This window comes from Calonectris borealis, chromosome 1 (assembly GCF_964195595.1).
Source record: "Calonectris borealis chromosome 1, bCalBor7.hap1.2, whole genome shotgun sequence".
Taxonomy (NCBI): Eukaryota; Metazoa; Chordata; class Aves; order Procellariiformes; family Procellariidae; genus Calonectris; species Calonectris borealis.
Genome location: NC_134312.1, coordinates 39,984,112 through 40,009,541, shown reverse-complemented (window position 1 = coordinate 40,009,541; position 25,430 = coordinate 39,984,112). Strand labels below are relative to the sequence as shown.

The 25,430-nt window shown below is 41.8% G+C and overlaps 1 protein-coding gene across 8 annotated transcripts in view; it reads right to left on the bottom strand.

Annotated features, from left to right (window-relative positions):
- The window catches only part of CPSF6 (cleavage and polyadenylation specific factor 6), a 44,814-nt gene extending 33,194 nt beyond the window's left edge, over positions 1–11,620 (bottom strand). For 5 of the 8 annotated variants that reach the window (XM_075149573.1, XM_075149565.1, XM_075149554.1 and 2 more), the window contains exons 1-2: positions 11,480–11,620; positions 1,769–1,978 (exon numbers count right to left, since the gene is read on the bottom strand). In XM_075149573.1, coding sequence (XP_075005674.1) covers positions 1,769–1,978; positions 11,480–11,539 — 270 coding nt within the window. In that variant the 5' untranslated portion in view covers positions 11,540–11,620. The remainder of the gene's footprint in view (positions 1–1,768; positions 1,979–11,479) is intronic. The other 3 variants (XM_075149584.1, XM_075149593.1, XM_075149602.1) reach the window with 2 other exon arrangements.
- Between the last annotated feature and the right edge of the window lie 13,810 nt (positions 11,621–25,430).

The following is a 25,430-nucleotide window of genomic DNA, read 5'->3' as shown; positions in this document are numbered from 1 at the left end:
CTTTTGGAGAGCAGTCGTTTATATTTTACAGTTCTCAGAAAATTAATTTTAAAAATATACACACGTTCCCATATGCTACATTGCATCAACCCCTCCACACAGTATACCGGTTACAGTGTGCCAAGAAAATCTGTATTTGAGTAACTTTTGTCTTCTGAGAGTACAAGGCTTAAACTGTATTATTTCAAGAACTGTTACTTTTTCCACACCCAATCCATTTTTTCTCCCACTGATTCTATTATTTCCACACAAAAGTCAATTTTAAACACCACATTAATGAGGTGAGCTTTGACTAGTGAAAGTTTAGTGAACTACATATTATTTGCACAAAAATAATAGGATTTACAGACAAAAGAAGGGAAATTAGTACAGAAACTATGGTTAGAAACACTGCTTCCACTTAACCAAACCTACATGCTGCAAATTCCTATTAATTATTATGTAACGTTTAACAATTTCACTCATATCCAAAGATACACAAACACACTAATACTTATGGTTTTCTTCCTGCTTCTGTAACTCCATGACTTCTCTAAATTTCATATGGGAAGTGCAAAGCAGGCTTTCAAGATTCTGAACTACTTATCTGATCTCCCTCAGATCAAGGCTTCTTTTAAAAATTCAACAAATTACTTTGCTGAGAGCTGAACTCAAAGATGACAAACACAACAGCAACACTAAAGTAGATAAATGCACTTTTTGTGGATAACTTCATCTGTGAAGCCAAATAACGAGTAATAGGTACAAACTGCTGAACACTGGCCTACCTGCTTTAGAAATTGTGACATTTGACTTAAATGAGTTCAGCTAATTCATGTGCATTTTATTGATTCCATTCATATATTTTAGAACGGTACAACTGCTAAGTCAACAGCTCCTTTACTTACCTATTAGCTCCTGAAACTAGGATACTGTAATAATTAATGAAAAAACACCTAAGCACTCATAAAGCATTCTTTTTCAAGTTTAGCACTAGTAAGAAATTAATCAGAAGGGAAATAACCTTGAATGAGAATTTTGCATGTGTGGACCTGGAAGAATCGGATTTCAGGTAAACAGATAAAAACTCCAGTTAATTCAGCTACTGACCAGCTCTTGGACTTTGTTTGCTTAACTGCAATTGATTTTAAAATGCTTTAATGCTAACAAAAGTCATTGTCTTAAGGGCAACTGCAGTTCAGTGAGTTATCCCAAACCTGTTACTCCCAGGACCACAGAAATAAGCCTCAAGGCAAATACCTGAAAACAGCTTTGTTGTAAGAGTCACTGCCCTGCAAAAAGGGAAGTGGAAAAAGGCCCTGGAAAAATGTGAAAAGTGATTTCAAGAAAATCCCAGAGAACCTTCCAGCTCCTTTTTAAACTAAACATTTCAGCAAAAGTTTACTAAAAAATGGGTTTGTTCAGTAGCCTTAAAGTATCAGCAGGCATAAAGTATTTCATAGTTTAAGCTTGTTCTCCTCTTTCATTTAGTCCTTTGAAAACCTTAAGAAGATAGTAGCACAAATATCCCTTCATAACACTTAAAACATGAGAGGAAGCTTTAAAGTTGATATTCACTGAAGCTTTCTTCGATTTTTTAGACATCAAGACAGCTCCAGACAGACTCACTAAATTCCAGGTAAAAGAAAAAAATAACAAAAAAACACCTGCTTTGCTGTATTCTTAGTATTTCATATAAAACAATTTTTTAAGCCAAAAATATTTACAAAGAATTATGTTCACAATTTTAAAATTCCTGGCTATAGCTAAATAGTAATAAGATACTTACCCACGTAAGATTTCCAATGTACAAGGCAATTCTCTTTCCAGTATACGTATAGACAACATTTGGTGCAGCTCCTTTACCTACATCATCCCCAACAGATGGTGGGAGAGAATCCATGTAATCACGATCTTCTGGGGCATCTCCATTATTTGCAGATGGAGAAATTACATCATCATACAAATCAATCTGATCATGTCCACCATATTCAGCTTCCTAAAATAGAAAAGACACCTTGATTATATTTAACATTAAACACTCTTAAAACTTACTTGAAACAAAACGCTGTGATAACTGCCACCTTCCACAGACATGGTAAGTCCGATCCAACACCTACACAACATCCCTACTGAAAAGCTAAGCCCCAGTTTCATCCACATTACATTATATAAAATTCTTATGACTTCTATTATATTCTAAACTGACAGGGAAAAAAAAAAAATCAACAAAAAATACTTCTGGCCACTGTTTTGCATTGCAATACTTTTGCCCTTGTAATATAAACAGAAATCCAAAAACCCACAAGCCCTACTCCCAGAATTATAGACATTAGCAAGCACGAGCAACATGCAAAATGAGAGGCTAACATCCACTCTCAAGCAAATCTTTTTTCCATCAAAACATTTGGTAGAGTGAACAGACCGAGCTTCTAGAGGAGCCCTACTGACAAACACAACATTCTACCTTTCAGATTTCTACTGCATTCCTAACTTGATTTTTACCTCCTCATCCACAGAGGGGCCAGATAGGGACAGAATTCTATTTTGTTTCATTAAATCTAATAAACCTAAGGGTTTGTATTTATTAAACATTTATTTATTCGTGAGCTACAGAGGGACTATTCTACAGCATCACGGCTGCCTCTGGAACATTTTGGTTCAGAAAAGCATCGTGGGTTTTTGGAGTGAACCACTCCCTTCTCTCTTGGGCTGGTACAGGTTACAGCACAGTTCTGGCCAAGTGAACTAGATTCCTTTCAGACAGAATGGAAATGAGAGTTTCTTTCCAGAAGCTCTGCTTCATGTGCTTAACAACTGCATCCTACCTGCTAAATGGGAACAGATGGGTCAAGATCAATCAGTGGTCCTTCAGACAGCTTTGACTTATAAGTGTGGTAGGAATATTTGGTCCAAAAGGCCAGACTAAATTTAGTCCGTAGCAGACTACGCAAACAGTGTGTTAGGTAGAAGGAGGGGCCTGAGCACCAACTGCCTCAATCTGCTGATGTGCTACTATGAAGCCATATTACTTGGTGTTCCCCAGGGTTCAGTTTTGGGGCCAGTCCTGTTCAATATCTTTATCAACGATCTGGATGAGGGGATCGAGTGCTCCCTCAGTAAGTTTGCAGACACCACCAAGTTGGGCGGGAGTGTTGATCTGCTCGAGGGTGGGAAGGCTCTGCAGAGGGACCTGGACAGGCTGGATTGATGGGCTTAACAAGGCCAAGTGCCGGGTCCTGCACTTGGGTCACAACAACCCCAGGCAACGCTACAGGCTTGGGGAAGAGTGGCTGGAAAGCTGCCCAGAGGAAAAGGACCTGGGGGTGCTGACTGACAGTCGGCTGAACATGAGCCAGCAGTGTGCCCAGGTGGCCAAGAAGGCCAATGGCATCCTGGCCTGTATCAGAAATAGTGTGGCCAGCAGGAGTAGGGAGGTGATCGTGCCCTGTACTCGGCACTGGTGAGGCCGCACCTCGAATACTGTGTTCAGTTTTGGGCCCCTCACTACAAGAAGGACATGGAGGTGCTGGAGCGTGTCCAGAGAAGGGCAACAAAGCTGGTGAAGGGCCTGGAGCACAAGTCTTATGAGGAGCGGCTGAGGGAACTGGGGTTGTTTAGTCTGGAGAAGAGGAGGCTGAGGGGGGACCTCATCGCGCTCTACAACTACCTGAAAGGAGGTTGTAGCGAGGTGGGTGTTGGTCTCTTCTGCCAAGTAACTAGCGATAGGACGAGAGGAAATGGCCTCAAGTTGCGCCAAGGGAGGTTCAGACTGGACATTAGGAGAAATTTCTTTACTGAAAGAGTGGTCAAGCCTTGGAACAGGCTGCCCAGGGAAGTGGTTGAGTCACCATCCCTGGAAGTATTTAAAAGACGTGTAGATGAGGCGCCTAGGGACATGGTTTAGTGGGCATGGTGGTGTTGGGTTGACGGTTGGACTCGATGATCTTAGGGGTCTTTTCCAATCTTAATGATTCTATGATTCTATGATTCTACTTTTTGTAATAAAGACAGCTGTACTGTCATCACCGAAGACACACAATTAAGAGAAGGGTAAACCATGTTGACTGTAAATGGTAATAATCTCCTTAACAAAAACATGCAAAAACTTTTTTTAAAACACAGTGTAATCTTAATCAGTTGGATGACTTAATGAATGAAGCTGGGTGTTGTGTATTTGCAATAAGGAACTATTTTTAAAACAAAGGCTTTTTTTGATACTTGCCATTTTTCATCTTATATACTGTCACTCATTATATTCAATGGTGATCAATTCCACAATGGGATGCTGCTATCCTTTTTTACTATCCTAGCAATCACTCATGATCAAACAGCCCAATCTGTGCAAGAGAGAGGCACCACCTAAATAGTCACTGACATAAAGGCAATAACTTCTCAGTGAACAACAGTGGTCTGTCAAAGCTTAGGAAAGCCTAGCAGTGTTTAACATTAACCTTCAGCTTTTATACTGACTTTCACAAGTTGCTGCACCACATGCAAAAGTTGGACTTCAAAAGCCTGCAGAGGGTTCCTGGACTCTTCCACCCTGATCCAGAACAGAAACTGCCTTACCAGGTTTTGATATCAGAGATATTTCAGCATCCACTATCTTGTGAATTTGTATCTAGAAACCCACACAAGCATCCTAGATAGAACAGTTCAAGGTACCAGATATGGTGACTAGAGAGAAACAAGTTGGATTCCACAGAAAACAGGCTGCAAAGCTAGCAGTCTTGGTTGAAAACCCGGTATGTCCACAACCGCCATCAGATGATCAGTGTCTTGAAAATACGAAAATATTATCAACTGCTACTCATACAGAGAGAGTATCACTAAAATTTAAAAAAAAAAAAGACAAACAAAACCCACCAAAAAAAACCCAAACCAAACAAAAAAACAGTTAAGCTAAGTTTTGGCATTGTCAATCAAGTAGATTTGATCCTCAGTAAACTGCACTGTCCCAATAAACCCTAAATTTCAACAGAAAATGCATCTCTCAAGCTAAGTTTATAACCATTAAATGAAGTAAGGGTTTCATATTTTCACCTAGTCTGTCCAGTTTTCTGTCTTAGTTTGATTCCTCCCATCATCACAGCTGATGAAAGTAGGTTCAAAGAACTGCCTGGGACAGGCCTAAACATGACATCTTACAGCAAGATCAAGGATGATGTCACAAGACAATTACAGAAATCCTCTACTAAACGTGCAGTAATTCTAGTCATCTGTGTGTATGGATGATGACTTCAGGGAAGTAGAATTTAGTCTTGGTAGACAGATCCAAACAGGCAGCCACCAGTCTTACAGCAGATGTACACCAACCTATCTCCCTGAGAAGGCTGAGGTCAGCATTGCCAAAATGCCAGAGTAGGCAGCAGTCCACAGCTCTGCTGCACTTCCCTAGTGGCAAGAAACTCCTCTGAAGCAGATCAAGTTTCTATCACATAGGCTTTCGGGTCACCATCAAAGGAGGGAGAGAATTATCAGGGCAGCACAGTCTGCATGTTATTTTGGAGGGGCCCAAAGTGCCCAATAGCATCAGTGCCTTAATTTAAATCAATAAAGACACAACAGAATACCTGATGTTGTTGACCATAATCTCTTCTTACATTGTGCTGGTTTTGCAGCCAGTACAGAATTCATTCAGCTATCAGTCTGTCAACAAGGTGTGTGGTTAGATGATTAAGAATGATCTGAGTCAGCAACTGCAAGTGTAGATGGAAGAGAGGTGTCTCGATGGCTGTTGCACAAGATCCAACAACCCTTCCTTCTTCATACATGTACCATGGAAACTTACCTAAACACACCCTTCTCTCCTAGGTGCAGAAGAATAAGAAAAAGAACACAGGAAGTGTCTTAGCTATTTCAACAAATGCTCTGCCCGTACCAGGAATTGTTTTTGACCTCTTCCAACTTCCTTAGTTAAGAGAAGACCATCAAGCACGAAGAGAAATTATTTCTGCTCAATTATAGTCATTCACAATCTTACAGATAAACATGCTAAGAAACAAAGTCAGCATCGTTATTTTGGCCCCCTCTACAACCTACTCAGAGTGGCAAGGCATTTCCAAAGCCCATGTTTTAACTAGACCACAGTCTGAAATCCTAGATCATTTGCTCTGGAAAATCAGGACTGAAATTCCACATTCTGTGCTATTAAGTGGGACTGGGTGAATAAAAAGGATACCGAAAAGATATGCTCTCAAAGATTCATGCCAGACTAGCTGTTACACTTCCAGTTACTCAGCCCTTCCTCAATATTTTGTATTTTAATTACTGTTTGCAGTGTTTTGCAACATTCAAATATGAAAGCAATAAACACATAGAACATCACGGTCATGTCCAGAAGGGACAAATTAAAAGTGTTATTTCTTTTTGGAACTTAGCAGCCATACCCCTCTGAGTTGCAGAGAAGAACTGGTCACTCCCTTTACAAATGCTGTTTTGGAAACAGCTTTTTTTTTTTTTAAATACAGTTTCTTTAAACTGTACATACGCTTCTGAGACTTGCTTTTTCCTCTCAACTGTTCAATTTAAGAGTTAAACACTAAATTACACCTCCAAAAAGACATTAAAAAAAAAGTGATGTAAATAAAATTTCATTAAAAAAACGTGCTATTGTTTCTGAAAAAAACATTCAATGAAGATAAAGCAGATTATCCAGCTCCTCCCTTATCACTTTCTCATTCAAGTTACAGTATATGTGGTCAAAAACTCTAAATAGACATTAGCATCCTCACTTTAAAAAAAGTTTGTAGGTCCTGAAGAATAACAAGTTAAAGTGATAAGCAAAAATATTTCTGATTCAATTAGCTGCCTGAACACAGACAGGAACCTTAACAAAACTGCAGGCCTTTGATGTTTCTAAAATACCACACTGCCTCTAGCAGAAACATCCACCACAGTGGACAAGTTTGTTAGACCATAAGAGTCACGTTTACTCTACAGGCCCAAACGCTCTCAGCTCTACAACTGGCACACCGCTAAAATTTAAGCAATCTGATCCCTTGTCAAACAGAGTAACTAAAAATTCACGAGTAGTCAAAAGTATAAATTAAACATAGGTAGTATTGCTGTCTGCATTAGAACAAAGATAAGAGGCACCAGATGAGATAGTCTCAAGTTTTCTTTGTAGTTTGATATTTGCAAATATACAAAGGTTATCTCTTCCCCAGGTCCCTTTTAGCAGATCAACAGAACTGACGAAATACATATGCAATAAGATATTGCGCATACATTTTATAATAAATGCAGGTCTGCCAGCTTACGTTTTTATGGCCAGGATAGTTCTCCCCTTCTGAGTAGAAATTTATTATACCACAATGTGTCCATCCCCTCCCATAATGAGACAACTGTCTTCCTGATATAAAGGCCGTTTTTAATAACCTGTTTTATGTGGCCATTAAATGCTAGCTTTTATTATTTATTACACACAAAAAAAATATTTTTCTCTCTGTGTTATAGACAAGAAGTCAAGAGAGTAACTAACACGTTCCTAAGAATCTGTAGCCACAGACATTTCCAGATAATTAGCCTCTTAGCTGCTTACTCCATCTAAATCACTTTTATTATCCAGTTACAGAACACAAAGTCAAAACTCTTTCATTTCTAATTTGTTAGCATTTAAATATCAAACTGGAACACTACAGGCATGTTTAGACATATCCACAATGCAACTATGCAAGTATACTCATTAGAGCATAAACAACACAAGCGCTTTTTCCACAGCATTAAGATAAGAGATCCTTAAATTGTTTTATATCCTCTGCTTGGTCAGAAGGATTTTTATATGTATACATATGTATAATAAAAACAGTTTTTTACTGTTTAATTATGTGCATGTGTGTACATGGAAAAACAAAAACACGTGGGAAATGCAAAGCTGATCAGAACATCAGAGAACTTGACAATCCATGGTGACATCTTCATGACTGCAGGAAAGTAACCCAGTTTGCTGGCCAAAGTTGCAGACAACCTTGAGTCAGACCCAAGCTGCTCTCATGCACAGGCTCCTCATTATCTCCATATCATGCACTGATACTCTAGGTTTTTGTGTACAAAAACACACCCTAATATTTGCTAAAGAGCCCCTAATCTTACTGCAAGTCTTCTGCCATCAAGGCAATGCCAGCCTCAGCCATTTGCATGCAGATAATGCAGTTCCCAAGTGCAGCACAGATCTCTTTTTCTTGAAGAGCAAGATGTGTAATGTGTAAGGAGATGGTCAAAGTAAAATATGCCATGCGATACCTATTTCTTACGGGTCACAAGCAACATATTTCTTACGGGTCACAAGCAACATATTTCTTACAGGTCACAAGCAACATATTTCTTACAGGTCACAAGCAACGACTCCCATCTCAAAATGAGACTTTAAATAAATACAAAAGACTGCTGGATGGGGAAGTCAGCTTAGAAGAACAAAATGGAAAATGACTCAACCAAGTTCTCAAAAAAAAAAAAAGAGAAAAAAAAAAAGGAAAGCATGCTTTAAAAAAAATAAATACAACTGGTGGGAGCCAAATTGAGTAAAGCTGTAAGCCCAAGGACAAAGAATACGATTATGATGAAGAGTAAGTTAATGAAAGGGTAAGAGGCCACACAGACAGACGTAGTTTTGATGAGCTCCAGATGGAATAGGAAAGATGCATTTTCACTAAAAAGATCTGACTTCAAGTCAAGTTAGCCACCTCATTGCAACCAACACTAAATACAACCCAAGACAGTTCTCAGTTGTCATCCATCTTAGCCAGCTTGTAAACCCATGGCTCTGCGGTCTTTATTTCACCCTTACATCCTGTAGTTCATCTAGCACTAATCAAGCAGAACATCCCTCCCCACTTCTCCTGGAAAAAGGCATTAAAAAAAATCCCAGAAGAGCCTGAAGGATGAGTACCTTGAGGCCCAGAACATGACAAAACAATGAAGGAAAGTTCATCCAGCCACAAGCCCTAAATGACTTATTTACTACAGATGCCAACAAGAGTTTTGTCCCACCTTGGGTATAAATACAGTTATACTGTACCCAGAAGAACGACAAAGCTACACAGTATATTCTTCAGTCCCTGCTACTGGCCAAACTAGAGGAAAGGTTCCTATAGTCCTGAGATTACTCGAACGAACACCAGTAAGTCAAATTAACGTAACACAACACAATCCAAAAACAATAGCTTATTGCTTTACACATAAAGTAATTTTTCCTTAAAAAATGGTGATCTGTAAAAATGTCTGCTACATAAACAAATTAATAATGCAAATTACTTTCTCCCTACGGCATTTTCTTAACTGTCATCTTCAACTATCCACACATAGGCAGAACCATGTCCCATCTTATCAACATAAGCTGTCAGCTTCAAATCAGAAACAGTAATTCACTAATAGAAGCTTCCAGAGGACCCATCACAATGATGTCAAAATTAGAAGTAGTAAGTAATACTGTAGACAGTAACAACTAGCCTTCTTTCATACTTGATAGGAGGAAAGTGCAGAGGTGTCAATCTCACAGTAAAATTTTCTATTTTAAAGTAATATAGTTCAACTGAGCTGGTCCTGAGACAACACGAAAGTCACAAAAATGAAACTTGGAAAAGAACAAACAGCAAAATTTTGCTAACACCCCCTTACCCCCCAAAAAAACACCAACAACAAAAAAACACAAAAAACCAAAAGCCAAGCTGAGGGGAAAGGAGCACTAGCCCCTTGTCACTTTTGTGCCCTATATTTTGCAAGGTTCACAAACTGAGGAAGCAGACTGCAGAAACGCAGCCCCAGCAGGAGAGCAACTGGAGTGAATACAGTGAAAAGAGCAAAAGGGTCTCCTGACTGCTGGAATAAGCTAAACCAAATTATCACAAGACTCTCTTCATCTGTACCATCATCCTTCCTTGCACCATGGCTATAAGCAATATCAATATTGACCATAACCCGAGTAGACCAGGACTGTGTGAGTGAAACAGATCATCCCCATCACTTTTGTTCTGGCAGTATCTGTCTACTGGCACTACACTTACAGCACAGAACTATTCTACTCTAAGGGCTCTAAGGGCTTCTGCACACGTGAATTTACACAAACGCTACTGGATTCAAATTAATTTTTTCTGAAAAACTCGATTTGTTATCAGCGTTTTACCTGGAACTGATTAAAACAAAACTAAGTTATTAAAGAAACTGAAGAGATGTACTCTCATGCTAAATGGTATTTGTGCTAGGGTTCACCCCAATTTAAATTCATATAATGGGTCTTCAACTGTAAAGGAGAAACCTTCACATGTAGACAAACTAAAAGCAAATCAGTCCTCTTCATCATCTGCTCTCTGGTATGGCATTCTTTCACAGTATACCTTTATGAGATTACTGATCTTCTGAATTACTTTACCAATAAATATCTAAAGAATTAAAGTTTCCTGAGATAGTTATAAGTTGCTATCCAACTTAACTGTGACTTCCATAACCTATTACCTATTTCCCAGTTCTCTGTAGGGCAGGCAGGCATACAATTGGGCATCACTCAGTAAGCCCAGTAAATGTGTGAAAATGCAGTTGTTCTCGGTTTTTTATGTTCTAGGGCAGGAACAATGCAATCTGGGGCAACACAACCTGGAGAAGCGCAGGAGTCACAAACAGGACAGATGGCATGCAAAACTGATATGAACACCGGGTTTCAGTAGGAAAGCAGGCACACGGCTTTTTGGGAAAGACGAGCGGTAAAAAAAGAACTAAAGAAGTAATCCAGGGAAGTTCTGTTTATTTCATCCACACTTCCTCACCAAAATACGAGTTCGTCCTCTAGAAAACACCTGCGCGACTGCTTTTTAACGACTAGGAGAGAATAACTAATAAAAAAAAAACATGAAAAAGGAAGATAGTCTCTCCAGTGCAGCAGAATAAAGCTGCAGTAGTTCTGCCTCCCCCGCAAAGAGCGGCCAAGGAACTGCTACCGCTCGGCGGCTTTTTTATTCATCTGCAAACAATGGCAGTATTTCCCCTCCGCCGCCGGGAAGGAGCTGCTGCTCCCCCCACCGCATCCGGGGGGTCCCGTCCTCCGCAGCCTTCTCCGGCCCGGAGCGGGAGAGGCATCTGGAGCCGCTCCCGCGCGAGCATTTGAGAAAGGAGGGGGGGGAAGAAGGGCAGGCGCTCGCTCTCGGCGCACCGCGGCCTCTCTCGCGCCCTGCCCGCCAGCAGTCTCTCCTCAGAGACCGCGGCCGGGCGGCGCGGCGCTCCCCGCCGAGCCGGGCCCCGACGAGAGCACCCGCGGGACGGGACGGGCCGGGCCTGAGGCACGGCCTGCCCCCACCCCGTCCCCGCGCAGATCCGCGCACTCGGCGGCGGCGGGAAAGCCCGGCGGCGGAGCCAGCCGAACAATGGCGGCGGCGGCGGCAGCAGCGGCGCGGCCCGGCCCGGCCGCCGCGCTCAGGGCCCTGCAGGCGGCGCGGCGGCGAAGGCGGGCGAGGGAAGGGAAGGAGGGGAGGGGCCGCGCCGCGCCGTGCCCGCCGGCCGCGCGTACCTGGTTGAATTCCTCGCCCACATCGGCGTAGATGTCGATGTGGTCCACGCCGTCCGCCATGATCCCGCCCGGCCGCGCCTCGGGCCGCCGCCAGCCGCGCCCGGCTCCGCAGCCGCCGCCGCCGCCGCCGGGAGGGGGGAGGGAGCGAGGGGGCGGGGCACGAAGCGTCACTTCCGCTCGAGTGGAGGGGGCTTCCGGCAGCTGCAGAAGTGGCGGCTGCCGGGGGGTTGGGGGGCTGGCCCGTCGCGCTCCGCCCCGCCGGGGCCGCCCCGGGGCCGTGGGGCCAGACCGCCCCGCCCCGCCCCGCCCCGCCCCGCCCCGCCCCGCGGCGCCTGCCGCTCGCCGTCCGGAAGGGCCGCTTCCCGCTGCCGGGCCTCGCCGCCTGTCTGCCCTTGCCTGCGTGGCCGTGTTAGGCCGCGGGCTCGCGGCGCCGCAGCGGGAGCCGGGGCCGCGAGGGGGCCGCGAGGGGGCCGCGGGGCCTAGTGCCGGCTGTGCTGGGGTTGTCGGGGGCTCCCGCAAGCCCTGCTGGGAGCTTACTCGTGTTTCTCGCTCGGCCGCAGCTCCGAGGAAAATGCTGCCCAGCGGGGGAGGTGCGTGTTGGTTAAGAGCCAAGGACCGTAATTAACATCTGTAACATGAAGCAGAGTGCTCCATCTTCAAAGCAGGGGTGCGCGCGCCGGGCCCAGGAGCGCGGTATAACGCGCGGAAAGGAGGTTACGAGCACAAACTGTTATGCGTTTAGCCGGACTCTGAAATACTCTGCTGTTACAGAGCTCAGTTTTAACGTCACAAAGTGAAGGTAATTGGTGTCAAATCAAGAGGGTTTTTTTTTTTATGCATTCGGTACTGTTAGGTTTGCAAGGACTGCTTCAAATTATTTTTGAATGAATGTGCCTGTTACCCAGATCCGTGTTCAAGCTCCAGCTGATTTAAAAAACAGCATTTCTTGAAGCACAATACACAATGTACATAATGTTCTACATCATAGATTATGTTCTGCGTTGTCCATTATGTTGCACATCCAAAAATAAAGCTGCTTTTTTTACCTTAGCGTGAGCTGACAGTAAGAAGCTTGTGTTTCTAGGACTGAATTAAAATAATGTAATTATTGCGAGGAATAAAAATATCAAGTGTTATTTTTAGCTTGACTCAAAATTTCTTTTTCCATGACTGGGAGTACTTCCCAGTTCCTGGATTAGCATCCATGTTCCAAACTGTCCTGACTTCACATTGGGTCCAGGATTTGGGTACAGACCATCCCTGTCTACCGTGCTGCCCCCACGTGTAGTCTCCATTGGAAGGAAAGATGAGTGGACCAGAAAAGAGCTGAAAAATCAGAGAACCACAACAAGGGGTATGCTGTGGAGCACACCTGCTGACAGTCCAGGTATGCCTCAGGCATGGAGATGCTTAGGCATTATTCCTGGAGTTCTTACCCAGCTTGTGGCACGTTCAAATTTATCAGCTGCAGACCTCATGTCATACCTGGTGTTAATAATTGTGGAAGCCATTACCCTGCAACTGAGTTTGTTTTCAACTCCATTGGAGTTTCCTCGTTAGAGGAACTAGCAGATCCCTTACCCTTTGGAAAAGTTCAGAGTATCACCTGAGAAAAACATTTTAGAGATGATGGTTAGGAACGAACAAACAAAAAGCCTCAACTGAACTTTTAGTGTTGGTTACAATTATTGATAATACTGTGTTTGGTCACAGGTTAAAAGTACGAGTTCACATCTATGAATGCACAAGTCGCATGTGAATTAAATGATTAATTGGTTTTGCAAGGAAGATTTACTTCTGGATTTGCCGCAGTGCCTACAGGTACTGTTAAAGTATTGAGATCTAATTGGGTTCACATATTTGCTTAATGATGAGCTGATTTAGTGACTAGTCTTCTACAGAACAAAATGAAGCACTGTGACACTATTTCTGGCCGCACTGAACAAAGTTATTGAAGTACTGGGATCAAGTGCTCCTTCAGTCAGTTTGCAGACGACACCAAGTTGGGCGGGAGTGTTGATCTGCTGGAGGGTAGGAAGGCTCTGCAGAGGGACCTGGACAGGCTGGATCGATGGGCCAAGGCCAACTGTATGAGGTTCAACAAGGCCAAGTGCCGGGTCCTGCACTTGGGTCACAACAACCCCAGGCAACGCTACAGGCTTGGGCAAGAGTGGCTGGAAAAGGACCTGGGGGTGCTGGTTGACAGCCAGCTGAACATGAGCCGGCAGTGGGCCCAGGTGGCCAAGAAGGCCAACGGCATCCTGGCCTGTATCAGAACTAGTGTGGCCAGCAGGAGTAGGGAGGTGATCGTGCCCTACTGGTGAGGCCGCACCTCGAATACTGTGTTCAGTTTTGGGCCCCTCACTACAAGAAGGACATGGAGGTATTGGAGCGTGTCCAGAGAAGGGCAACGAAGCTGGTGAAGGGCCTGGAGCACAAGTCTTATGAGGAGCGGCTGAGGGAACTGGGGTTGTTTAGTCTGGAGAAGAGGAGGCTGAGGGGAGACCTCATCGTGCTCCAGAACTACCTGAAAGGAGGTTGTAGCGAGGTGGGTGTTGGTCTCTTCTCCCAAGTAAGAAGCAATAGGACGAGAGGAAATGGCCTCAAGTTGCGCCAAGGGAGGTTTAGACTGGACATTAGGAAAAATTTCTTTACTGAAAGAGTGGTCAAGCCTTGGAACAGGCTGCCCAGGGAAGTGGTGGAGTCACCATCCCTGGAAGTATTTAAAAGACGTGTAGATGAGGCGCTTAGGGACATGGTGTAGTGGGTATGGTGGTGTTGGGTTGACGGTTGGACTCGATGATCTTAGGGGTCTTTTCCAACCTTAATGATTCTATGATTCTAAGTCAAGAAAACTTAACCCTTGCTATCCTAGTGATCTGACAAAAATTCACAGGAGAATTCGCAGGTTGTGTGCAGTTGAATGTTTTATATGCGTCTGAATATCTTAAGAAAGTTATGCACAGATTGTAATGATGTTTAAAAGGGCAAGGAAATTAAATATGAATGAGAAAGTCACTACAGTCACCTCAGAAACAACCTCAGGGATTGCCAATAGCCTTTAAAGGACCCCAACAGGGGTCTTTGAAGAGGCCAGAAAAGACATCGCCTCTTCTTTGCTCTTTAGGATAATGAAGGGTGATCAGTGAAGCCCTTGGACACCACCACCCCCCCGTGCTGTGTTTTGTGCTCTGGAGGCTTTTCCACTTCGGAGCCTTTCTAAATAGTTTGACTTGCTAGATTTACTGCCCACAGGCATTTACAGAATAGGCTATGATAATTTTTATTCTTGTATACATATCATTAAGCAAATTCTGTAAACAGTGTAGGAGACTAAATATTATGGAAGCTGTTCTATTTATTTTCTGCTGTGTTTTCATTCTTTTCATGAGTAGACTTACTAAATATGTCTTCATCTTTCTTGTGGTCAGCAATAGCTTCTTTGTGAATTATTATCTCTCCATGGAGCGACTTCAGAGTTGATCCACTCTAGTGAAAATGTTAACGCTTCGTGTTTTGCACACATCAAAATTATTTAGACCGTACGTTGCCTTCACCCAGTAAAATTCAGAAGGCTGAGGTGGAGCATGGGCTGAATAGAACTGTCATCATGAGAGACAGAGTTATTGGTGGTACAACTTGTTCTGGGAGAAGAGTCTTGGTAAGGTTTGTTGGGGACAGCAAAAGCCACAGGTTCTGAAGTAACCGCACACCTTCCAAACCCATAGCCCACCATGAGAACAAGTGGCGGCAGATGAACTGGTGTCTTCCATCAGTTCCTCTTTCACACCATGGGATATTCTTTCATCTAACAGCAACAGCTGGAGCTCCCGTGATACCAAAAGCAGGAGGAAAAAGGGACACTGTCAGTTCTACATAAGAAAGTGGCCTATACGTAAAGTCCCTGTTTCTCATGGATCCACAAGAGCCTATTTATTTGTATATTGTTCCTTTGGTCTTTTGTGCGGTAATGATGCAAATTCAAGTATAATCCTCATTTTGAACATAAAAGCAGCAGCTGGTGCTCTGAGAACCTTATGACGCATGTCGTGTTAGCCCACAAGACCTCTCCACGCTTTCCTCTCCCAGGCCTTTCGGAGCCTTTTCTACTAGGATGTTACTGCTGCAAGACAGAGGGGAGGAGAACGCTTTTCCCACTCCTTTGTATTGTATGTGATTACTTCAAGATACATTTAAATGTATTACTTTAGGTAAGAGTGGCAGAACCAGTTTCAATATAACAACATTTCTTAAAAGTAATTTATTTTTGCTAACATCAACACAGCAAAAATATATCTTTATATTAAAAAAATAGATTTATGTTAGAAATTTCCCTGAGGAATTGAGACTGAGAATGGTACAGGAATTTTCAAACAGACTTTTTATTTTAATATCAGAGTAAACTGTTCATGCAGTAATGTTATAGACAACAAAGTGAAAAGATATAAGATAATAAGATATAAGAAAAAAAATGCTGTGTTAATCAGGATAGTACTCAAAATTAGAAGAGGCTTCAGCTTAGCTGAGATCTGCAATGTATGTTTTGTTGTGTAAACTTACGTCCTAGCTGTGTTAGTCCAACAGCATTGAATATATTTTGTTTCTTTAGTTGTAGTCCTGAAGCTTTTGATCTTTCCAAAGCTGGCTGGAGCCACTGTGCACATTCTTTTATTGTTTTTCTCCCAGTAAAATAATCCAAATGGTAAAAGTCTCTACACTCTAAACTGTAAGAAATTGTCTTTTCCACTGAAATGCCTCAGTTTATAAAACTGCACAGACAATAACTGAGAAAAAATGTTGTGTTCCAAATGACGTGGCAAATAGGCATAAATCCTTGACTGCGTACTGGTTTTCAAAGGCCAAAATTGCAAGTTCTATTAACTCTAATGTAACTGGCTGACAAGGAAAGAGCCAGTCGTGTTCCCATTCCCAAGCAAAGGTAGCAACAGCCTGTGCTGGGAAAGGGGGAATATTACCTCATCTTTTGGTTGCGGCTCACAGTTAGATTGGATTAAGTGTAACATGAAACTGCATCCGAAGGGAATCTACAAGAACTCCTACTGACGCAGCTATTGTCGGAAAATAGCTGGTATTATTCATCTCTTACCCAGAGTTGTCTTTTTATAGGTATTCAATTGTTCTGGGCTCATACATACGAGCATAGTGTTCCATCTTTATTTCCCCCTATAACTGCCCATCAGTCTGCTCATTCTCTTGGTTCAGCTGTTCACTCTCCGGTTCAGAGCCAGGTTGAAAATTATGGGTAATCAGGAGATGATTCGCAAATGGCATGGATATCCCGACCCTCAAGGCAGGAAGATGTATTAGAGACGGTAAGTATAGAGCAAAAGGTGATAATGAATTCACTTGCCCCATTTGAATCCACTTCCATATGAGCTGCTAATCAGAAGGCTCAGTTGCCTCCAGAAAAAATATGAAATTGAATTTTCAGTTTTAAATCACATACTATTTTTTTGATAGCTTCACTTCCCCTTTGTTTAAAAACCTCTCTCCAAAATTTCATTTTTACCCTTAAGATCAGTGGTAACCTATTTTTTGCAATACCCTTCTGTAGTTAATCTCCTCTTCTAAATTGACTGAAATCTCCTAAATGTGTTAAGTGCATTAAACATATCTTTCTCTGAGTGGGCTATATGCATATACAAACAAAGGAACAGCACTTACAAGATCACTTTCAGATAGTTCTGATTTTTCAAAGAATTTTAGCTCTGGGATAACTTAGTTGCATAAGTTTCTGTTCATTTTCTTTTTAATTTCTTTTTACTTCTGATATTGGGAGTCACTCTGAATTTGAAAAAAATCTTTGCTGCTCACTGATGTATTGTACCTGCCTTAGCACTTTGAGCACAGGCTCCAGGCTTCCTCTTTTTCAAGCTCAGGTATTTAGAGATAAGTTTCAGACAGGAGAAGCCTCCTCCATAACATTCAGGTTTGGTTTTTTGAAACTTGTACACTTCCAGATTTCAGGAGTGGCAGTATCTATTGTTACTGTGTTATAAATAAGCAGAATTGGTCTGGAACTGGAAAGCAATGTGTCTTATTCAAACAGCATGCCAGCCTGTCTCACACTGGTCCTCATCCACATTATGCAGCTCAGCTGAGGGGTGTCTGCGTGAGCGGTTAGCCATGGTCAGAGGGGACGTGCCCATGCCTGTGCCCTCTGGGAGCTCAACGCTCCTGCTGCCGGGATGGCGTTTTCTGTGGCGTGGCAAGTCGCAACCCCTATCCCACTGCTGGGATTGCAGCAGAAGGGCTGGGTGTCCCATTTGTTACCACCAAGATTTTGAGGAGTGGCTGTGCTGGGGTACGGCAGGCAGGTGCAGCAGGACAGGCTGCGCCAGGCACCTTTGCAGAAGTGCAATGGGGAACAGGGATCGCTCTCATCCGCAGCTCTCCCCGGGGCCGTCCTGCCTGCAGAGACAGCGGAGAGGAACGGCGGTTCAGAGGTTTTCCTTCCAAAATCCCCTGAGAGTGCCCAGGAGGCTGCGCAGATAGCCAGGGGCTTTGGTCTTGAGCATACTGCAGAATAAATCACCACTGTAAGTCCCATGGCAGCTTCTTGCTGCCCTATAATTCAGGGTGGAGGGGACTCGCCCCAGAGGAGGAGCCGTCAACCACTGCCCATACCATAAATCGCAATTATGTGTGCACCGATTACAGTTGTTACAGGACAAAGGTTTAGATTTAAAGACAGCAAAGGGAAGCAAATAAGCAGAATATGAATTGATGAAAGCTGTGTGCAGTGGCGAGCTGACACCACTGGAGTTAACGGTCAGAATACTTGTAATACAGCAAAGTTGTGGTTTTCAAGGCCATTCTCAAGGAGTGCTTCAGCGTTGTTTTCATGTGTCTAAATAGAACATGCTTTTGCTGCTAACTGCTTAGTGGCTGAAAAGTATTCCTTATTCTCAACAAGGTTATTTCTTTAGGAATTTTAAGGGTATTTTAGGAATAAATAATTTTCATAATTAACTTCTGGTGTGTAAGGTCTCATTCTGAATTAGTTTTAGCCCAGCTTAATTTTGTCTTACAGAAAATACACAAAGTACTTGTAATTATTTTGCATTTTCCCAACACTTTAAATCTGAGTTTATTATATAGTTTACAAATGTTATAATATATTCATTAACTCTCTCTCTGTAAGTTAGGTAAGTATACCATGATATTTATTTTAATCAAAAGGAGACATTTGGGCTCAAATTTCCAAAAGCACCTATTGAATTTCTGAGAATCTGACATCCAGAGTGCCAGCCACTGCAGTATTAGCAGAAGTCGGTAAGCGCTGATGGAATTTAGCAGCTTTATGTATTTATTTGAGCTACTCAGAATGAGTGGACATTTTTAAAAACATTGATTTTCTCTTCCTGCAGGTGTGAGGTCATAAGACATCTTCACTAAAGCAGAAAAAAAGAAGTAGAAAATTTCAGAAATATTGGAAGAACACCTCAATCAATGAAAGCAATCACAAAACCCATATAATTTGACTAATTTAAAATGCAAGTAAGTAAATGCAAACTCCTATTTTGTGTTTGTAACCCATCTGGGATGACTGAAGATAAGCAAACTAGGAGAACAGATGGGAATCTATATTAGATTCATTAGAAGGGAGATATCATCCTAATATTAATCCAATATTCACTTTATTGCAACAGAAAAGGAAAGGAAAAGTATCTATAACTGTAATTTTGTTTTATGCGCATGTCTTTATTCCTTTTGTTTGGTTGGTTTTTTAAAACTAGAAATATATATTTTTATTATGTATATGAGGAGCAATGGAGAATTTCACAGGCAAAAATAAAAAATTCATATCCGTGTTTCAGGTAGAAGAAGTTATCTTTCTGTCAGACATTTTGCATTGAAATAAAATCAGACGTGAAAGAAAAAAAAAAAAGAAAAGCAAGAGAGATCAGAAAATGTGGGGCTTGTCAGCCAGATATAAAATGGCTGTAATGGCTGTTTCTATGGCAACTAAAAATGAATGGCTCTGAAGATAAACTCGGTATTCTTTTTCAACAGGGACATTAACATTGGTGTCTACTGGCACACACTCCAAATGATATTCTCTGCCCCAAACTTGAGCGTGTAAAGATTCAGTATGACCATCATATAATTTCACACAGATGACCTGCAACAACTTTTAAGGACAGGGCCTGGTCCCTGGTAGAGTCTCAGCCACTCTGCCCTGAGCAGTAAACCAGAGCCCTGATCCATTTCTTTTCTGAACTGAAGTCCACCGGTGCTCACCCATCTTTTACGTATGCCAAAGCCAACTCAGCAGTTTTTAACTCCTTGGAATTACATTCTCTTTCATTAAAATCGGTTCATTACACATCATTGCTGTGAGATTCACCATGTCCTTCCAAGACCAGTTGAAGTACTCCAGGCCCTTGAAGTGGACTCTGCCACCGGAGAATGGAGCTACCCTTCTGCCACCCCTCCTTCTCCTGTCTGCACCTCCCCTCCGTGCCTGGCCAAGTTCACGACACAGTTCCCTCCAGGATCCCTCTGACTGGACAGTTGGATAAGACTTTGCTAATTCTGGGTCCCTCTGTCCTACACAGTCCCCCAAATTTACTCCCTGCTTGTCAACCCTCTCCCTGCCCACGTTATCACAGGGTGTGCAACACTTACCCACTGCTTCATCCAATAAAAAACCTCTCCTGGTAAGCTGCAACACGGCCATCCCATTCTTTCAGACTCTTTGAACTGAAAAAAAGCAGACAAAAGAGTAATTATGTCTTGGGGCCACAACGGCTCTATGTGAGATCTGTAGATCAGACCAAGGGCCAGGTGTTTTGTGGAGAGGAAGAAGCCGTTCTCCAGAGGTGTCCAGCCGTAAAGAGAGTAGTTGCAAGTCCCTTTGCACTGCTCGGCACTCTCTTAATTAGCGATAAAGTCATAATTTGTGTAGACCGTGGTGAACTGGGTGAGAGCAGTGGTCTGGCTCAAAATTACCATGGTAAAAAGAATAAAGCTGACATGAGGCCGTACGAGCCTTTGTGTGAGCAGATGGGAGTGGCGGGGGCCACGCACGCGAGGGTAGGGGAAGGGCAGGGTGACCTCTTTCAGTGGCAATTCTGGCTTATGCCAGTTCCAAACAACTGTGAAACTATGGCCTTGCTTAGCACCTTAGCCTGCCTTTTAGTTCGTTAAAGGTCGGGTTTTTTTCCAGAACTTCTGGTGCCATTCCTAGTGAAAAATAGCCATTTTTTTTCAGCTATGTGTGCTATAAATGTATTGAATAACGAACTTTCAGAGAAGAGTGCCTTCAAGCAGTGAAGTGTTTTCACACCAGCTTACTAAAGTGCCCAGTGTCAAACTCAACCGCCTGTTACGGAATTAAATCTTTAGGAAGCCCCATCTGGGACACAACCGACTCGCACCAATCTTTATATGAGATGACCTCCCAGTGAACTGCAATATAATGTGTTTCTTTAAGGTTTGTTTTCCATTGCTCAATAAAAATTCCAACAGGGGAATCATTCACAATGCAAGCAGAAAGGAGAGGGGCATACAATGCAGTTCACTGGAAAGAGGGAATTAACCAGCTGTAAATCTCCGCCACCTTTGCAGTGCAGCCGTCAGCTGCAAAACAGTCTGAGGAATCAGCAGAAAGGGCAGGCTGGTTTGAAGAAGTAGGTAGCAAAAAGAACAGAGCCTCGTCAATCTAAGATGCAAAACAGTAGAGTCTTGCATTGAATTTGATGCTCAGTGACGCAACCAGGTGCATTTTAGATGTGAATCCTCCTGACTTTACTTGGAAGCTGACGCAAAGGTTTTGAGGAAAATACGAAATGCTATTTGGCTGCAGGTTCAGTAAATTAGTGGATGTTGCCTGGAGTATGAACAGAAATCATAGACTACAAATGCTCGCTCACTCTTCAGGGTGAAGATTTCTTTCTTTGCATTTAGAAAACTAAAGCCTGATACAGAAATAGTGCTAGCGCCTTTTTCTTCATAGTGGCATGTGATGTAGTTACACATTTGCATCAGTGTAGAGGGTCTCTGGAAGATAATTACTTCTGGTATAATGAACATGTAGAAAAATGAGATGATTGTATATCTGACTACTCTGCAGGGCTGTCCAGACTACAGCAGCACAATGAACACAGGGGCTGCAAAACTGTGGGCTGTGTGTCAACTGCCCCTGTCCTAAGAGCTGGTTATGTCCCAGTCATGGTATCAACGTGCCAGAAGGCTCTCTGGAGGCTGCTCTGTATCTGTCTCCACATTGCTTGAATCAGGGGAACCATCTCTAACTAGTATCTGTCCCTTCAGTGTGTTGCAGTTGTCTAGAAAAAGACAAGGTTTTCATCCCTAGTTCTGTCTTTGAAATCTCAATGTCAATGTCCTGTGATATTTTACATATGCTCATCGCACTGGGGCATTGGGGGAGGATATGTATCGAAGTGTACAACTTTGCATCTCTGCTCTAGCAGATGGGCACAAAATTCAACTCTGTGACATCTTTTTGGGGAGGGAGGTGGTTAAGGTTAGCAGAGAGTGCATTTAATAGAGCAGAGTACAGAAAAAAATCCCTCCTGCAGCAGAATGGTTCATGTCTCGGGGTATTCTCTTCAGCAGCTGCACTCTCAGAAGTTTCAAAAGAAGATGTGAAAACACCAAACCTGGCAGGTATGGGAAAACCCAACAGCAGGAAAATTTCCTTCTAATTTTAGTATCTAAAGACTGGCTTTTTGGGCCATTCTGGACTCTGAAGCAAGAGTTACGCACCCTCAAAAAGTCTTCATTGTAGTTTGTAGGTCTGTGTGGTTTCCTAAAAGTGCGTTCTAACTATGTTGTTGTAACTCTGGATGTCCCTTCTATTTATATTCATATCTGATATGATTTTGAGTGCTTCTAAACTCGTAGCTTGATTCGATTACAGCTACAGTGGAAAATAATTGAAAAATAAGCTCAGGAGAGGGAAATCTTATATCTGGACTCTCTGTGGCTATTACTACAGTAGATGGCACTATAACTTAAGTCAAATGAGCAAGTCAGCTGAACTGGGGATCTTACAAACCTCTAAATAATAGGATTCTTTGTGCAATTTTAAAGAACATTCCAACAGAATAAGTAAGGATCAGGCCTTTGGCACGCATCTGTGTTCTGACCAAATTCCAGTTTTAGATTTTTCAGGTCAAATTATTTCCTTAGGAAAACTATGAATCATGCATTTGCATAATAGTTTTTCCATCTTGCTTGCATTTCTCCGCTCAGAGGCTTATTTTTGTTCCTTTTAATATTTCACCTGAAAACACATACATCTTGTTTTCTTTATTAAATTCTGTGAAAATCTTTGATCGCTAACAGCAACATAACACATAATGAGATCTAATCTTGCTATCATTACTAACAAAACCAATCATGTCTTGCTATAAGTTGGGAGGATCACATCCTGGAATGATACTGCAGATACTCTGGATTTTCACATTAATTTGATCTATCTGAGCTAGAATGTGTATTTGACCCTTTTACCCATAATATTGGAGCACCCCAAAATGATTTACTGCCTGTGTTCTCATAGTATCCCAGGAGGTAAGATGGCAATGTTATTCTACTTCCAAATAGAAAATCAAAGAACAGATAGGCCAAATGGTTTTGCCTTGTTCACATAGGGACTGTGTTGGAACGGAGACTTGCATTATATATGGAATATATCTACATCTTAGGTATACATAGAGCACATTTTTGTTCTGTGTATCCCATTTGAACAAAATAGTCTACGTTCCTCTACACTGGTATTTAGGTTGTTCCGGTGTTTTGCAGAATGAAGGCTTGGCCTGAAGTGAGTCTTGCTGTTAAGCCCTTTGGAAAGGGCCCTAAATACTGGAGATCTGAAAGAAAGATGTTTGCTTTAGAGAAGCCTAAGGCATTTGTAGCTGTTACTAAACCTCCTTCCAGTGTATTGAAAAAATCACAGAGCTTTAAATAAATTAATTCTCTGACTTGATAATGTATTTAAAAGACAAGATTCTTGTATCTCTCCAAGAAGCAGAGAAAGAAGTAATTCCACAAGAAAGCATAAGAGACACAAACCTTCCTATGTGTATCGTTTTATTGTTCAGTGTATATCGAAATACAGCTGTGGCAGCTACTGCATTCCATCAGGGTCATTGCTTTCTTCAAGATAATTTTGGATATGTATGGACCTTTGTTTCTTCAGTAATACACAGCCAAAATAAAACCAGATCTTGAGGTGTAAGGTTTTTTTTGATTGTCTTCAAGAAGAAGTGCAGAAAGGACTCTAGTATTTTTTATTATATTTCATTGGCGTGTATATGACTGTGTTCATCAGACCAATTATGCATCTGGTAGTACTTCCTATAATGCAAGGACCTGTTTTTCTGGTTTAAATAAAAGGGATTTAAAGACAACAAGAGTTGAATCTGAAAGTCAGGGAGAACAAGGTATTGCTGCCTTAGCCTTAGCCTTCCCAAAAGCTAAATCTTCTGTGATTCAAGTTTGCACTAGGGTATACACTAGATATTGCCAGAATAAAAGCAGAAAGCACACTTTTATGCGAACAAGGAAAATCCTCAGAACTGTTATTCATAATGTACATTTTCCATAAGATGATTGATTTTTTTTCTTACCTTGACACATAAACAATCATATAGGAAACCTCACATGAGCAACTATTCAAGACAGAACTTGAAACAGTAAACAATTGGGCCTGGGTAAGATAAATAATTGAAACAGTAAAAGAGTGAATCTAAATAAATACGTGCAAACTGCAGGCATGTTTTTTTATTCCAAAAAGAGCAGTTACCAAGGACTATTTTAAAATAAAAATTTACAATGCAAATTTTGAAGGAAATTATATCCACTGTGAAATACAGTAGAGAGATCTCCTCTTTTGTTTCATAGGTGTCTTCTTTCTATGGAAACTGTCTTAAAAATGAACCTAATGAGGGTTTTCATATACCTCATGTTTAAGATCTTTGTATAGTTTTTGGAAATAAGCTTCTAAGTGAAGTTCCCTGAGCTAACCTGCAGAGAAGCCTCACTTACTCCATTAATGAGGGGCTCCTGAACTAGAGGCCTTAATTCAAACAGTATGAGTGTCCTTCTCAGGCTGCTATAATTTTACAATATATTTCACTGAAACATTACATACTATTCTAATAACTTGCTTATTGGATGTTACAATTAACCTACAAACATGAAATAAAAGGGTCAGAATCCTTAGATGCGGGGTACTGCTTTAAGGAAGGTGTCTCTGAAAAGTTTATGGTTTAATATAAGCCATTTATATATATAAGTGAAAGAATAATCTTGAAAATATGTTCTTATAATAGTGGTTATATTAATTGTGTAGGCAGAATTATTCTTTTCATCTGCCCATAACAGATTTACAAATTACTCACCATGGATGTACTCAACCTACTGCTTGATTCTGCTTTGCCAGAATTATCTAAGTCCCGTATTTCTTCCACAGGTACTGTGAGGTTATGAAAAAACTTGAAAAAAATTATTCACTACCAACTCCATACCAGTAGGCAGTGTAACTGCCCTGCTTTTGACCCCCTGAACAATCTCGGATGATTCAGACTCACACTTTACTTTTGGGAACGTTCATTTTAGAACGCTTATATTGTTTTTTTTTACATATTATTTGAACATATCTTTTCTAACCCCTCAAAACTTGCATTGCAGTTTGTTTCCTAAAAAAGAAACTCGTGTAGACAGTGCCTATCCCTGATCTTCACTTGCTGCTTTTCCATTCTTCAGCTTTCTCATCATCTGGGGCTGGAAAAATTTATTCCTTTATACTTCTTTTGCAGGAATGTAACATCTACGTAAAACTGGTATTAAATTGAGGCCTTATGATTTAAAATGTTGGCTAAAAAGCTGAATTTGTGAACTGAGCTGCTATACACTCTGACTCAGTTTTAATCTGACAATAGGTGAAATTTTCTACCTA